The sequence below is a fragment of the Lethenteron reissneri genome, chromosome 19 (assembly GCF_015708825.2).
Source record: "Lethenteron reissneri isolate LAM-NWPU_2019-01 chromosome 19, ASM1570882v1, whole genome shotgun sequence".
Taxonomy (NCBI): Eukaryota; Metazoa; Chordata; class Hyperoartia; order Petromyzontiformes; family Petromyzontidae; genus Lethenteron; species Lethenteron reissneri.
In genome coordinates this window covers 12,111,362-12,128,952 of record NC_083797.1, presented here as the reverse complement: position 1 = coordinate 12,128,952, position 17,591 = coordinate 12,111,362, and the positions used below count along the sequence as shown (strand labels likewise).

General features: G+C 52.0%; 1 protein-coding gene across 1 annotated transcript; it reads right to left on the bottom strand.

Annotated features, from left to right (window-relative positions):
• Positions 1-10,690: 10,690 nt before the first annotated feature.
• On the bottom strand, positions 10,691-17,005 carry LOC133344268 (zinc finger protein 16-like). Its single transcript, XM_061554344.1, has 4 exons — positions 16,979-17,005; positions 13,797-13,958; positions 13,143-13,259; positions 10,691-13,025 (listed from the first exon to the last, which is right to left on the bottom strand). The coding sequence occupies exons 2-4, from the start codon at positions 13,918-13,920 to the stop codon at positions 12,076-12,078; spliced, it is 1,191 nt and encodes a 396-aa protein (XP_061410328.1). The 5' UTR covers positions 13,921-13,958; positions 16,979-17,005; the 3' UTR covers positions 10,691-12,075.
• Positions 17,006-17,591: the final 586 nt, after the last annotated feature.

Genomic DNA, 17,591 nt, shown 5'->3' with positions numbered 1-17,591 from the left:
GGCGAGGGAGATAACATGTCGCCACCATGTAAAGCAGTGGTAATATTCGTTACGTAATTTTGTACCTCTCGGGAAATGGGTCTTTTACTTTAAACCAGCTTAATTTCCCCTCGAGCTAGGTTTTTTTGGTAATGTTAACCGTTTTATTCTTGCTAGTAATTTGCTTTGTCCTCTCTTTGGCAGTGTGAAGTTTAAACACGTTCCATCGGAGTGGGCAGGTAGGAACTTGGTTGGACAGCGCGGCGTTCAGGTGGGGGGGGCAGTTGGATGAGTGGGCGTGTTGACGCTTCCCCCCCCACCCTCCCCGACATCGTCAACCAATCGCGGCGTAACTCGGTGTTCGGTGGGGAGGTGCATGGGTGGGCGGAATTCCGGATTTGCACGACAGACAGACAAATAATTCCCTGGTGGGCAGTGTGGAACCTATTGTTCCTACCTGTACTTGCATCTCACCAGCCTGTGAAGACTTCCTGTGTCGAATTTACCGAGGGCAGAGACATCGGACAGTATTTGTTGTATTCACTGCAGCGAAGCAATGCATTGTGTTGCTTATTACCCAGGGCATTGCTGGCCAGTGGCATTTCGCACCTGTGCTGTGGTCGTTGCAAGTTGTAGTGTTGTAACGCAACACTTCAACTTGCAACTGTGAGGGGGCCAGCAGCATACCACGTTTAAAACGATCTGAACATCTCGGTAAAAAAACACGTGTTCACACTCAGCATTATTAACGACGGTGAGATGTGGGTGGCCAACACCACGCCCAGCTGCCTTTGTCTCCCCAGTGGCGATGTTTTTATACACCGCACCAGGTACTCATTTGAGGCAGAGTCGACCTAGGGGAGGCCCAGGACCAGCTTCAAATAATCGTCACTGGTGTTGGTTGTGAGCGGGAATCGAACTCGGGTTTGCCGGGTTCGTAGCGCAGCGTGGCGCTGACCGATACACCACCGCTCCCCATGCACACACACACGCGCTGTAGTACACGTGTAGATAGGCCTCAGCAAGGTAAGGTTATTTACCCTTTACCATGTAAAAGGGTAAAGGTGTCGATATGCCAAGGGGTAAGGTAAAGGGTAGGGTAAAGGTAGCGCCAAGTATTACCCGGTAAATACGGTACCTTGTTTACCGCTAAAAGCTCCGTGACGCAGTCCGTGGCCTCCATTCAATAAGTAGTATTTTAAAAAACTTTTTTTTAAACACGCTTTTATTAAATGTACTCGTAATGGCAGAACTCCACGACTCCAGGAAGTGGCCCCGAAGCTTGCCACAACGTAAGGGAGCGTGGTGATTTACAGCCAACGTCAGTTGAGTGTGGACAATTAGACCCAAGCCGAAACATAACATATAAAAAAGATTGTTTAAAAATATTTTTTGATAGAATATAGTATTGTCATCAGTAAGACATAAGTATACCAAGTTTGCAGTCGATACCACATTGGGAAGTGGGTTAAAATTTAGTTACAAGATTTGAGGATACAACAACAATGACAACAAGCGTGTAAAATTTGAATCATCGAGAGTATTCTATATGAATAAAGCGCTCTACCTAGCATGTACCGTTGTAAACCTTTTTCATGTGTAGTAGTACCCCAGTAATTACCCTGTAATCGGGTAATTTCTATGGGGTAAGGGTAAAAGGTAGGCTCGTTTTTTTACCTTTTACCTTACCTGCTAAAGGGTAAAAGGTAGGGTTTAGTGATTGTATTGTGGTAAGGTAAAATGTAAGGTAAAGGTAGGCTTGTTTTTTTTACATTTTAACTTTTACCTTAACTTGCCGAGGCCTACGTGTAGAGGAGAGAAATACACGGTGCGCACAGTTAAGCGGGTGCCACTGAGGTCAAACAGGTGTGCGTGTTGAAACGTGAGGTTTGCACCGACAAACCGCGAATTATTAAGGGGAGAAGTGGGTGCAACCAAGGTCCAACAGGTGCTACGCTGTGACCAGAGGTTGGCGCCTAGGGGACGGGAGATGGGGGGTGATGATAACAGAGATTAATGGGGCAACTGGCGCCGGCCTGGCGGCAGCTTAAGTAGAAGCACGTGAGGGCTCGGGATGAGCAGGGAGATATAAGCGGAGTGTGTGGGAGCGAGGGTAGTTGTTGCCGGGAAGCAAGAGTGAAAACGACTCGCCGCTGCCGCTCCAGCCGTCAACGGGACATCAACCCTCACGCCGTCGCCAAACCCTCATGACTTACGCAGCTTGGGGGGGAACTTCATGCAAAAACGAACCGACAAAAGGGCTGTAAATTATTTCACTGTTAAAAAAAAATCATTTTGGGATTTTTTTGTTTTCTATTTACGTGACTTTACCGAAAGAACCAAGAATATGAATGTTTCATTTACTGTCAAGATCTGCATCAGAAACTTAAGTCAGGCCCACATTCGGAGGTTGTTCATTTTTGATGGGTGCAAGTCATCACAAATTAAAAGGGGAGCTTAAGTTGCAGGAAACTAATCTGGACACTGCCGGGGAGCTGGCAGCTCTTAATGAATTTGTAATAATCCTTCTGAGACGGCTTCGGAATCGGTCCTTTTTATTTCCACTTCCACAATACACTTTACTCACACACTCTACGTTGTTGGCAGACAACAGAGAGCGGGCAGACTTCACACCAAGTTCCCACCGCGCACGTGGCACCCAGAGCCCCCGTACGCGCGTGGCTCTTGCTCTGCTCATTCCCCAGTCTGCTCTCGATCGTTCTCTCTCTCTTAATCCCTTCGTCACGTGGTACCCCCCAGCCAATCCTCCGTAGACAGCATTGACCATTCTCGATGGTTCCCTGTCAATCCCGGGACCACACCTCTGATCCGGCTCCCCATTAGCTGGGGCCCCGAATGGCCAGGCCACTCCCCCCTGCTAACACGCCGCAATCACGCAGAGGCCATGTTCCCTGGCTCATCCCTTATTGGCTACAAAGCAGGACCGGCAAGCCAATCCCCACGTGAACCCTCTATGGCTCTTATTACAAATTCAAGTTTTACTGGTAGGAACCTCCTGGTTACACCAGCCCACAGGGGATTATTGTGTCCGTCCGTCGTGCATCCAAAAATGAGAGGGGTGGGGCTGGGTGGAGAGGGTGGGGAGGGGCTGGGTGGGGTGGGGAGGGTGGGGAGGGGATGGGTGGGGAGGGTGGGGCTGGGTGGGGGGTGGGAAGGGTGGGGCTGGGTGGGGAGGGGCTGGATGGGGAGGGTGAGGCTGGGTGGGGGGTGGGAAGGGTGGGGCTGGGTGGGGAGGGTGGAGAGGGGCTGGGTGGGGGTGGGAGGGGAGGGGCTGGGTGGGGAGGGTGGGAGGGGCTGGTCACCCCGTGGTGCCCTTATAAAACTCAACGTTTAACCTACTCACGCCGGCTTGTGCCCGCCCTCACAGTCGGGCATATTTGCGGAATACACCACGCCGCCGTTGACCCTGGCCATTGACCGAGCAACTCAACGTTCCTACCAGCTCCCTCCGCAGGAATGTGTAAGGCTGGTAACAGCCTGGGCACCTATTGTGGGGGTTCGGACTGCTCAAGTATTCGCCGATTACTCAAAGTGACTTAACAACAGATTTGTTCCCTCTCCGTTTTGGCCCCACCTACTCAGTCAAATATTCTTTTTTTATTTCCATTTGCTTCGCTCTCGGAGCAAAGGCCCACTTCACACATGCTGCTGCTATAGGGGAAAACGCTGCCGTACAACATCGCTAATTCTGCCCTGAACAATTTAATTGGCCGCACCCAGCACGGTATGTGTGCGAGGCGTCACCGAATTTCTACAGATGTTCGCAAATATAACCCTTTGACATACATGCATGCATTTCCTAATCTCGTGTACATTAGATTACTTTTAAAAGTCCACAGTGAAACGTGTTACGATGTTCAAATTAGTTTACAATTTATTTTTGTCCAGTTACCTATTTGTACATGGTTTAACTGTATTTTTAAAAAGTACTTCAATGTTTACAGATCAACCTTTTTGACATATCAGCCTATGACATGAGTCCCCAGCGAGTGGTCGTGCTGTTTGCTGCGCCATCACATGTGGTGTTGGTGCGTGCGTGTGCCATGACCAGTGGGGAGCGGTGGTGCAACGGTTAGCGCGCTGCGCCACGATCCCGGCGACCCGGGTTCCATTCCCGCTCACGGCCAACACCGGTGACGATTGTCTGAACCGGTTCTGGGCCTCCCCTAGGTCGACTCAGCCTCAAATGAGTACCTGGTGCGGCCGGGCGTGGTGCTGGCCACCCCACTCCCTCCGTGTGCCGTGCCGGCCTTCATAGGTGCTCGCAAACAGCACTTGCTCCAACAGTCTTTGTTTGCCATGACCATGCGTGGCAATGTTCGTGTTGGGGTACAGGGCTAGGGCTGCACGGGTTGAACACTTTAACTTCTTGATTCAGAGCGGCAATATTTCATTCTGCACCACTTCGTGGTTAGACCGATGTACACTAATTGTAAATTTCGTCGAGCAACGAGTCTCACGCCACAAAAGCTTCACGCTCTTGCCGGAATCGGGTCACGATTTAACGATTGACGACGATTTGGTTACGTGATGACGTCATCCTGCTACTCTATATAAGACTGGAAGCAGGTGGATGTCCTCACTCTTCTGGCAAATCGCCCGATGATGCTGGATGTAATTACCAGCGAAACGTCGTCCTACTCAAATTGTAAATGTTGTGGATTTACTCTCCAACACACCGGTGGGCTGAAGTAGCAACCATTTGTCGTTTTGTTTCCGTGACAAATCCCTTACTAATTGGCTGTGTCGGGTGGTGGAGGGTTACGACACATTCAAACTTTAGCGATGTAACCCAAAAAAACCTTGATTATGAACCTTTCGTCTTGTTTGTCCGAGCTTGTCGCTACTCTCTCCTCTGTACTGGTTGTCGCGTATGCACTGCCTTGTTCTCTCCGATTTGTTCCATGATCCCAAACATTCTCATCGATTTGAAAAGTACTTTCACGCATTGTACGAATCTATTTGACTCAACTCAACGATAAGTCGGCTACACCCCCAAGTCCCGCGTGGCTATGTATAGATACTTGTGTGTTGGCTTCTTGGACTGTCAACAACCGCACCACCGCCAAAAAAAACCCAGCACTCAATCCGACGATCAACGATGATCTCAACATCCCACATCCACGGATGAGATGCAGGACTCATCCGTTTTGTAAACGCGTACGCAGCCGTGCGTGACGTGAATTTCAGCATCGAAACAGCGTGGACCAATTCATGGGATTCAAGCACCGTGCCCACCACCATCACCACACTGCCCGGCTTCCACTACACACAGCTCATCAGCGAGCTCACCACCATCACCACACTGCCCGGCTTACACTACACACAGCTCATCAGCGAGCCCACCACCATCACCACACTGCCCGGCTTCCACTACACACAGCTCATCAGCGAGCCTACCACCATCACCACACTGCCCGGCTTACACTACACACAGCTCACCAGCGAGCCCACCACCATCACCACACTGCCCGGCTTCCACTACACACAGCTCACCAGCGAGCCCACCACCATCACCACACTGCCCGGCTTACACTACACACAGCTCATCAGCGAGCCCACCACCACCATCACCACACTGCCCCGCTTCCACTACACACAACTCATCAGCGAGCCCACCACCATCACCACACTGCCCGGCTTCCACTACACACAGCTCATCAGCGAGCCCACCACCATCACCACACTGCCCGGCTTCCACTACACACAACTCATCAGCGAGCCCACCACCATCACCACACTGCCCGGCTTCCACTACACACAGCTCATCAGCGAGCCCACCACCATCACCACACTGCCCGGCTTCCACTACACACAGCTCATCAGCGAGCTCACCACCATCACCACACTGCCCGGCTTCCACTACACACAGCTCATCAGCGAGCCCAACACCATCACCACACTGCCCGGCTTCCACTACACACAGCTCATCAGCGAGCCCACCACCACCACCACACTGCCCGGCTTCCACTACACACAGCTCATCAGCGAGCCCACCACCACCACCACACTGCCCGGCTTCCACTACACACAGCTCATCAGCGAGCTCACCACCATCACCACACTGCCCGGCTTACACTACACACAGCTCATCAGCGAGCCCACCACCATCACCACACTGCCCGGCTTCCACTACACACAGCTCATCAGCGAGCCCACCACCATCACCACACTGCCCGGCTTCCACTACACACAGCTCATCAGCGAGCCCACCACCACCATCACCACACTGCCCGGCTTCCACTACACACAACTCATCAGCGAGCCCACCACCATCACCACACTGCCCGGCTTCCACTACACACAGCTCATCAGCGAGCCCACCACCATCACCACACTGCCCGGCTTCCACTACACACAGCTCATCAGCGAGCCCACCACTATCACCACACTGCCCGGCTTCCACTACACACAGCTCATCAGCGAGCCCACCACCACCATCACCACACTGCCCGGCTTACACTACACACAACTCATCAGCGAGCCCACCACCATCACCACACTGCCCGGCTTCCACTACACACAGCTCATCAGCGAGCCCACCACCATCACCACACTGCCCGGCTTCCACTACACACAGCTCATCAGCGAGCCCACCACCACCATCACCACACTGCCCGGCTTCCACTACACACAGCTCATCAGCGAGCCCACCACCATCACCACACTGCCCGGCTTCCACTACACACAGCTCATCAGCGAGCCCACCACCATCACCACACTGCCTGGCTTCCACTACACACAGCTCATCAGCGAGCCCACCACCATCACCACACTGCCCGGCTTCCACTACACACAACTCATCAGCGAGCCCACCACCATCACCACACTGCCCGGCTTCCACTACACGCAGCTCACCAGCGAGCCCACCACCATCACCACACTGCCCGGCTTCCACTACACACAGCTCATCAACGAGCCCACCACCACCATCACCACACTGCCCGGCTTCCACTACACACAGCTCATCAGCGAGCCCACCACCATCACCACACTGCCCGGCTTCCACTACACACAGCTCATCAGCGAGCACACCACCATTACCACACTGCCCGGCTTCCACTACACACAACTCATCAGCGAGCCCACCACCATCACCACACTGCCTGGCTTCCACTACACACAGCTCATCAGCGAGCCCACCACCATCACCACACTGCCCGGCTTCCACTACACACAGCTCATCAGCGAGCCCACCACCATCACCACACTGCCCGGCTTCCACTACACACAGCTCATCAGCGAGCCCACCACCATCACCACACTGCCCGGCTTCCACTACACACAACTCATCAGCGAGCCCACCACCATCACCACACTGCCCGGCTTCCACTACACACAGCTCATCAGCGAGCCCACCACCATCACCACACTGCCCGGCTTCCACTACACACAGCTCATCAGCGAGCCCACCACCATCACCACACTGCCCGGCTTCCACTACACACAGCTCATCAGCGAGCCCACCACCATTACCACACTGCCCGGCTTCCACTACACACAACTCATCAGCGAGCCCACCATCATTACCACACTGCCCGGCTTCCACTACACACAGCTCATCAGCGAGCCCACCACCATCACCACACTGCCCGGCTTCCACTACACACAACTCATCAGCGAGCCCACCATCATTACCACACTGCCCGGCTTCCACTACACACAGCTCATCAGCTCGCTCATCAGCGATCACATTTTTCAACTTTTTGAATATTCGGGCCACGAGGCTGGTACATGATGACCAACTTTTGCGGATGACATCAAGGATCGTCAACGGCGACTGCAAAGCAGATGACGCATATTTTTTATGGATTCGAACTGTGAAGCGCTACCACAATCAGACAGCGCACCATCGCTAGGCCACGCCACTCTCCAATGTTGCTGCTGCTGCTGCGTCGGTTACTGTTGCTGGCGATTGTAACGCTTCTGCAAATGCTGCTTTGCCATCACCAACGGCGAGCACAAGGAGTGGATGTCTCGATTAATGCTGCACACCACCTGGTGCAGCGAAACCTGTAGCCGAACGGAATGGCTAAGGGACTGTCAATAAAAGACGTCACGTGATTTTTGACCCCCCCCCCCCCTCGTCACACGGCGTCACAAAAAGTCAGACACCCCCCCCCCCTGAAATATGACGTCACAAAGCTCTGCTCCCCCCCTACCAAAACCATATTTCCATTTTCTTAGTTCTTTCGTTAAAGTCACGTCGAATGGAAATAATAAAATAATAAAAATAAAACATAACAAAATAATTCTCACGACGTTTCGGCTACAACGCAAGCAGCCGTCCTCAGGTAAAGAGTAAAGAACAGGTCTGCCGAGAAGACAGCGTCTGAATGACACACTCCAGGCTTGGAGCGACTATTTAAGCTGGGATGGAGGGGGGAAGGGCGCCTTGACAAAATAATTTGCATATCAAGAGGAATTTAGCATATTTATGGAAATGCAGATATGCGATTAGTACTACTTGTGAAATGCGTAGGAGGTTTGGCGGGGGGTTTAAAGTCATTATGCCCGTGCATTATGCAGGATTAGCAGCATCAAAGGGAGGGGATAGGGGTAGCATTAATAAAGGGAAGGAATGTTAATAGTATGTAGCTGCAGTAACTAAACAACCACGTAAACAACTAAAGTATAAACTACATAGTATCATCAGTATACTAAATATACTTTCCAATAAGCAGAGCTACTAACAGTAAGTAATACATTACAATTTTATGTCGCAAACAATATAATATGCTTCCAGCTAAACTTTGTCCTCTTACATCACACGAGTCTAATATTACAATGTATAAGGTGGTGTATAGTAATACAGTATGTAATTTAATGTTGGGTTTGTCTATGGCAGTATATAGTACGGTGTAGACTCGTGTGATGTAAAAGAACAAAGTTTAGCTGGAAGCATATATTTTTTGCGACATAGAATTGTAATGTAATGTGGCGCTGCACTCTGATGTTGTAGGAGAAAACATTTATTAAAAAGTCTATTTCATTTAATAGAACGTGTTGTCTGTTTATTTAAAGTTGCGCATTTTGATGTGACGTCACATTTCTCACCTCCCCCCCCCTTGTCACACATCGTCACAAATGTGTGATCGCCCCTAAGTGCGTGACGTCATTTATGGACGGCCCCTAAGTCACTTGGAACAGAATGTCTGTTTGCTCTTCATTGGCCACACGAAAGAAAATCTACGCGTACAGTCACACGACGCGATATTGGGTGAAAGTAGTGCGGGTGAAAGTAGTGCGATATGGGCATGTTGGTGACTCTGGTGCCTTGCTCGGGCATCACACACACGGCCAGCTTTGAAGGTCAACAGCCCCACACCGTAAGCGAGCGCTCTGGATGCATGGCTGAGTGGACCGCGCAGAATTCTGTGAAACTCAACAAGCCTGCGGGCCACGTCATGGCAGCACAGAAAGTGACTATGTGAACCCATGTGGATGGATATTTATTGTGTTCTCTCCTCGTGTGCGTGGGTTATCTCCGGGCACACTAATTCTCTCCCACTTGATAATTGTTTTTTTTACCCTTTTATCTGGCAACAAAACTGACACCTTTTTTTAAAAATCCTTTATATTAAGTTCGCGTGCTTGCTTGCTTGCTTAGGACCGTGCAAATCTTTCGGTCGTTTTTTAACCCACTTCCCGTGATCCAATCGAGCTGACATTTTCCACACAGACTCGTTGTGCGAGACAATTATTGTTCGTGAAAAAAAATCCCAAAATTTTACACTTTTTTAGGCAAAAAAAATGTATTTTACATATATTCAAATAGAACGCATTCATGGCTTTGGCTGAACGTCAGAGTGTAAGAGCCCAGAGCGTAACCCCTCCACAGGCCGTGGCGGAGTAGCGCAGTTAGTAGCGCCCTCGCTTCCCATGCCAAAGGTCACGGGATCGATCCCCGCGTCCTCCACAGGCGAATATATTTTTAATCCTTTATATTAAGTTCGCTTGCTTGCTTAGGACCGTGCAAATCTTTCGCTCGTTTTTTAACCCACTTCCCGTGATCCAATCGAGCTGACATTTTCCACACAGACTCGTTGTGTGTGACAATTAATTTTCGTGAAATTTTTTTTCCAAAATTTTACACTGTTTAGGAAAACTAATTAAATATTTAATTACCAATTGCTTAATACTGGCAGACAATCATCTGACCCATAGATTGCAGCCATCTCAAGCCAGAGGACGAGAGAACTCTAGCCGCCACGCATATAAAGGATTTAGAGTGAAAAACTTTGTTTTTACGGGTTTACTTGTTACAAGGAGTCATGTTTGCATAGACCACAATACTTGCGGTCAGAATGCAAACAAAACACATAACTGATAATGTATGCACTGTCCTTGAAATTGATTGGTCCACACCCGAGACAGCTTTTCTTAGAGCCCAGTCTCACATGGTGTTGGACCAGATGACGCCAAAAGGCGCCTTTCTGACCGCAGGTATTGTCAATGCAAACATGACTCCTTGTAAAAAAAGGTGTCAGTTTTGTTGCCAAATAAAAGGGTAAAAAAACAATTATCATATTTTGCTACTGGCAAAGGAGGATCGTATGGTGTAAATCCCTCCCACTTTTAGTGAAACTACTTAAAGAGCAATTGCCCGAACAACCCAGTGCAGGAGCCCACAGCATACAATTATTGAGACTCAGCGAGGCTTTCCTGAATAAATAATAAAAGACATTACTGCTTCACTCTGTTTTCTTTACTGGCGGCAATATCACCCGAAAAATCTAAACTTGAACAACACCCATATCTTGATGTGAGCAATGCAAGTGATTTGCGTTAGGAATTCAAGCGAGTAGGACTTACACATAATTGGTGTCACTAAAGGTGTGGTCATCTTAAGTGGTTACCATCTGGATAAATGTCATCACCCCAGGTCACCTGCTAAACTTCCTACGTGGGCACCAGGCTATACACCGACGACCTCTTTGGACATTCGTGAGTTTAACACGGAGGCTTTCGCGGCCAATATTATTCATAATAAAGGTTTTTGGGTTAGATCGCGTTAGTATGTGTCGAAACCCTCCACCATCCAACACAGCCAACTTTAGCTGCTAATTACATCCAGCATCATCGGGCGTACTCAAATTGTAAATATATTTGGCGTTTAGTTGACATGACAATTCCCGTACGAATTGGCTGTGTCGGGTGGTGGAGGGTTTCAACACATTTACACTTACGCGATCTAACCCAAAAAAACTTTATTATTCATTCGTAAGTGAGCATGACATAGGAAGTGCCACTTCGTGGTCTCTGTTCCAATCTTCGCACAAAACCCGGCCCCCGCAGTGGTGGCAACGGGGATGTATTACACGCGATGAGAGCAGGCACCGCGTAAAAAAAAAAAAGCCTGTGCTGGTAAACTGCCGAGTTCCACGCGTTCCACTGTAAAGAAATTATGGCGCGGGGATGTTAGCGCTATGTACACGGCAATAACTAAACATAAATACGCGCGCCGGGCATCAGCGAACACATCCTACAGACACCAGGCAAGTTACAAAATTAATAAACAAACCTAAAAAAGTGCAATGTCGTAGTGTTGTGTACATCAGTCTTGACATCCACAGCGACCGTGCGTCATGCCAGTCATGTATGGAAAGACGTAACGATTCGGCACCTGCCATGGCTCAAGAAAATCGTGACGCTTCGTGGCCAAGATTCGATTCTCAAACCCCTTTCTTTCGTTTGCCCGTACGGCGCAAGTGGAACTTGTAGTGGTATAAAACCATGTGGCTTGAAAACAACCGATTCTTGCAACCAATTATTCGATGCATGTACCGTGCAGCTAAGAAGTGACTTTAATTCGGGTGACTCAGGGAGCTCATTCTGAGCCATTGGCAATGCTGAAATCTTGGGTTCGAATCTGTATTCCAGCCTTAGACCCTCCGGTGTGAGCCTTCCAAGTGACACGTTCTTTGTCGCGCCACCACTACCACAAACGCTGTGTAATTGGTGTAAAAAAGCACAAAAAAGTAAATCCAGATAACGCTTGATGTCAATCGATGACGAATCGTTATTTCATCGGCAGCTGTGTTGTTACGACGTGGCGCTCAGGGGCCCACGCGCTCAGCTGTAGTGCGTGGTGACGTGGCGCAAGAGGTGCCGCGCCTGCGAAAATCCCTTGCCGCACACCTCGCACTTGTGCGGCTTCTCGCCCGTGTGCGTCCTCATGTGCTTGGTGAGGTTGGACGACTGCGCAAAGGCGCGGCCGCACTCCAGGCACTTGTAGGGCTTCTCTCCGGTGTGCACGCGCGTGTGCAGCGCCAGGTGCGAGAAGAGCAGAAACTCCTTGCCGCACTCGTCGCACATGAAAGCCTTCTTGCCGACGTGGATCTTGCGGTGCAGCACCAGCACCGAGTTGCGCGAGAACTGCTTGCCGCACACCTCGCAGGCGAAGGGCTTCTCGCCCGTGTGCGTGCGCTTGTGCTCGTTGAGCGCCGACGTGTGCGAGAAGATCTTGCCGCAGCTCTCGCACATGTACGGCTTCTCGCCCGTGTGGGTGCGGGCGTGCACGCGCAGCGCCGACGCGTACGGGAAGCGCTTGCCGCACTGCGCGCACTGCAGCGGCATGCTGGGCGCTTCGCCCGAGTGCTGCCGCTTGTGACGCGTCACGTTGGAGAGGCGCGAGAACTTCTTGCCGCACACGTCGCACGGGTAGGGCCGCGCGCCCGTGTGCGTCTTGCGGTGCCGCCACAGCCCGTTGTAGGAGGCCAGTTTCTTGTTGCAGACCTCGCACTGCAGGCTGCGCGCCTTCGCGCGTGACGCCGCGTGCTTCTTGCCCCGGTGCCTTTCGAGAGCCGAGCGCCCGGCGAACGTCTTGGCGCAGTCGCCGCAGGCGTGCGCCGCGTCGGCCGGCGCCGAGCTCGCGCCCGTCCGCTCGCGCGTCTCCTGCGATCCACGCGGACGCCGGCTCCTGCTGGCAGAGCGCCGCGCCCTCGTGAGAGCCTCCTCCTCCTCGTCAGCGGGCGCCGAGTCGGAACCGTCGCCGTCGCTCTCGGCCACGCCGTCGGTTTCGCCTGTACGACGACATCGCAGCGGTCGGCGCGAGCACAACGGCGTCCGGGGTGACGACACTTGCCCCGCGGTCGCGCAGAAGGGATTGGGGACGGAGGGGAAGTGTTGGGGAGACTTGCCGTCATGTCGCTGCTGCCGGACGAGTCCCTGTCCACGCCGTAGCCTCGTGCCGCTGGCTGGCACCTCTTCCGTCAGAGGCTCCTCTTCCTCCCGAGAGCTATCCGATTCATCTGAGGCTTGAAAAAAGAAACGTAAATTAAAAAAAAACCTGCTTGTACAATCAAATGTGGATTCATATAACAACTAAATACAACAACATCTCAAGATGCTGCACAGAAACAGTGGGTGTATTTATTCTGGATAGAGGCAGTCGGTCAGAGGCAGAGAAAAAAAGTAAGGTCTTGAACTTGGATTTTAACAGGGGCCAGGGAGTCGTTTCTAAAATGTGGAGGGGAAAACCGGAGGACCCGGAGAAAAATCCACACGACCACGGGGAGAGAGACACGCAAACTCCAAATATACAGCAGGCTTCAGGGTCGGGATCGAACCTACGACCTCCTGTATACCAGGCGAGGTAGTTAACATCTTTCCACGGTAAAAAAGAGATAAGCAAACTCCGATGATACAGCAAGCATCAGGGTCAGGTTCAACCCACGACCTTCTGCATACCAGACGAGGGAGGTAGTTAACATCTCGCCACCGTGGCTCTATTGTAAAGGATCACGCGGATCAGTGTAAGTGGGGGGATGGGTGGGGGAGGACGTGGCAACAACCATCTGAGCAGTTAGAGCTTGAGCTGGACTCTCCCCAGCCTCCGTTGAGCGCTGCCGCTTCCTGGAGGATGGCCAAGGCCGGGGGTGGCGCGTCGGGCAGCGGGAAGCACGCTCCGCCAGACATCCCAACGGGCTGGCGGGGGGGGGGGCAAGGCCGCGGGGCTGTGGGACAAGGGGCAGATGATGTATGGTTAGACGCATCAACGTGGCGGCACCGTGAAGAGGACTGGCGTAGCTGCAAGGTGGCTTGTAGACGGACCGCTGAGTTGGCATCGCTCAGATACTGGGTTAGAATCCGGGTTTCAGCTGCATGTAATTAAACTTGAGTTCCAGCTCAGTCACCAATTAACGCACAAAATATACTTCATCTGGCTTTGCACTTCATATGGATGAGAATTAACAAGTTTTGATTGCCATGCAATAGGCATTGCTGCCTGTGTGGCAGGACGGGTGACAAAGCGATGCCAACTCGTGCGGTTAAGGTCACCTGACGACATTTTAAGAGCAGTTCTGAGATATCCCCTTCTGCGGACTGTTCTCTCAAATGGGTTGTGCAAAATCGGAAGAAAAGACAAAAGAAACGAGAGAATCGGCTGCATCCCTAGAACATCATCATCACTTTATTCATCACCATCATGATCGTCACCAACATGACCACCAACTCTAACCTCAGCGGTCATCACTGTCACCACCACCATCACCCTCACCAACGATGGCATCACCATCACGACCGCCATCACCCCGACCACCAATCCCACCACAACCACCGTCACCAGCATTATTACGAATAATCATCAATCCCATTATCATCATTACCACCACCACCACCACCCCGACCAAGACAAAGATCCCCTCCCCACCGTGTAACCTTAACCAGCTGCTGAGACAAGCGCTGTCAGGGATCACCTATGAAGACACCAGGGCATGAGAAGGCCAGCAACCACGCCCGGCCGCCTTTGTCTCCCCAGTGGTATTGTTTTTTTATATAAACAGAGACTGAGTCGACCTGATGTTGTCTGTGAGCGTGCTAACCGTTGCACCACCGCTCCCCATACTCTCACCAACTACAGCACCATCATCAAAGCCACGATTGTCACCAGCTAACATTACACTACCATCAAACCACCACACTACCATCATACCACCACACTACCATCAAACCACCACACTACCATCATACCACCACACTACCATCATACCACCACACTACCATCATACCACCACACTACCATCAAACCACCACACTACCATCATACCACCACACTACCATCATACCACCACACTACCATCATACCACCACACTACCATCAAACCACCACACTACCATCATACCACCACACTACCATCAAACCACCACACTACCACCACACTACCATCATACCACCACACTACCATCATACCACCACACTACCACCACACTACCATCATACCACCACACTACCACCACACTACCATCATACCACCACACTACCATCATACCACCACACCATCATACCACCACACTACCATCATACCACCACACTACCATCATACCACCACACTACCATCATACCAGCACACTATCATCATACCACCACACTACCATCATACCACCATACTACCATCATACCACCACACTACCATCATACCAGCACACTACCATCATACCACCACACTACCATCATACCACCACACTACCATCATACCGCCACACTACCATCATACCACCACACTACCATCATACCGCCACACTACCATCATACCGCCACACTACCATCATACCACCACACTACCATCATACCACCACACTACTATCATACCACCACACTACCATCATACCAGCACACTACCATCATACCGCCACACTACCATCATACCGCCACACTACCATCATACCACCACACTACCATCATACCACACTACCATCATACCACCACACTACCATCATACCACCACACTACCATCATACCACCACACTACCATCATACCACCACACTACCACCACACTACCATCATACCGCCACACTACCATCATACCGCCACACTACCATCATACCACCACACTACCATCATACCACCACACTACCATCATACCACCACACTACCATCATACCACCACACTACCGCCACACTACCATCATACCGCCACACTACCATCATACCACCACACTACCATCATACCACCACACTACCATCATACCACCACACTACCATCATACCACCACACTACCATCATACCACCACACTACCATCATACCACCACTCTATCATCATACCACCACACTACCATCATACCACCACACTACCATCATACCACCACACTACCATCATACCACCACACTACCATCATACCACCACACTACCATCATACCACCACACTACCATCATACCACCACACTACCATCATACCACCACACTACCATCATACCACCACACTACCATCATACCACCACTGCCACTATCAACACCCTCAACTAGCACTACAACTGCGATCACCCTCACGAAACGCTGAAATCTCACCAAGAACGGGCGCTGTTGCTACCATCACCACAATCACAGTCACCACCACCACCACCCACCACCCACATTGCCATCACACTCATCATCATCATCACCACATCACCACAGTCACAGTCACCACCACCACCCACCACCACCATTGCCATCACACTCATCATCATCATCACCACATCACCAAAGATCCCCGTGTAACCTGAACAGATTGTTGGGGCAAGCGCTGTTAGCGAGTAGCAACCTGCCGGCACGGCACACGAGGGGGTGGGTGGCCAGCACCACTCCCGACCGCCTTTGTCTCCCCAGTGGCGATGTTTACAGACTACACCGGGTACTCATTTGAGGCTGAGTGGACCTAGGGGAAGCCCCGGTTCAGATGCTCGTCACTGGGTGTTGACGGATTCGTAGCGCAGCGCGCACCGCGACAGTACCACCACTACCATCACAATCCCTACCAATCACCATCACCGCCATCACCACCATCACCACGACTAATCACCATCACCACCACTGCCATCACAATCCCTACCAATCACCATCACCGCATCATCACCTTCCTCACCCCGCCCCCCTCACCACCCCGCCCCCCTCACCCCCCTCACCACCCTCACCCCCTCCCCCTCACCACCCTCACCCCTCCCCCCTCACCCCCCTCACCACCCTCACCCCGCCCCCCTCACCACCCTCACCCCGGGCGGCTGTGATCTGGGCCCAGGCTCCTCGCACTGTCACCGCGCATGCGCGTCGCTAGGGGCGACGAGGGGGAGGCCCGCCCAGAGCCCCGCACACTCTGTCTAGCCCCGCCCACTCTCGATAGCCCCCACCCACTCCATCGTCTAGCCCCGCCCACTCTCGATAGCCCCGCCCACTCCATCGTCTAGCCCCGCCCACTCAATCGTCTAGCCCCCGCCCACTCATCGTATAGCCCCGCCCACTCCATCGTCTAGCCCCGCCCACTCTCGATAGCCCCACCCACTCCATCGTCTAGCCCCGCCCACTCTCGATAGCCCCGCCCACTCCATCGTCTAGCCCCGCCCACTCTCGATAGCCCCCACCCACTCCATCGTCTAGCCCCGCCCACTCTCGATAGCCCCACCCACTCCATCGTCTAGCCCCGCCCACTCTCGATAGCCCCACCCACTCCATCGTCTAGCCCCGCCCACTCTCGATAGCCCCACCCACTCCATCGTCTAGCCCCGCCCACTCTCGATAGCCCCCGCCCACTCCATCGTCTAGCCCCACCCACTCTCCTTCTCAGAATCTCTATTTTGGCTGCAGGAGGAATCCGATGAGCTGTGAACC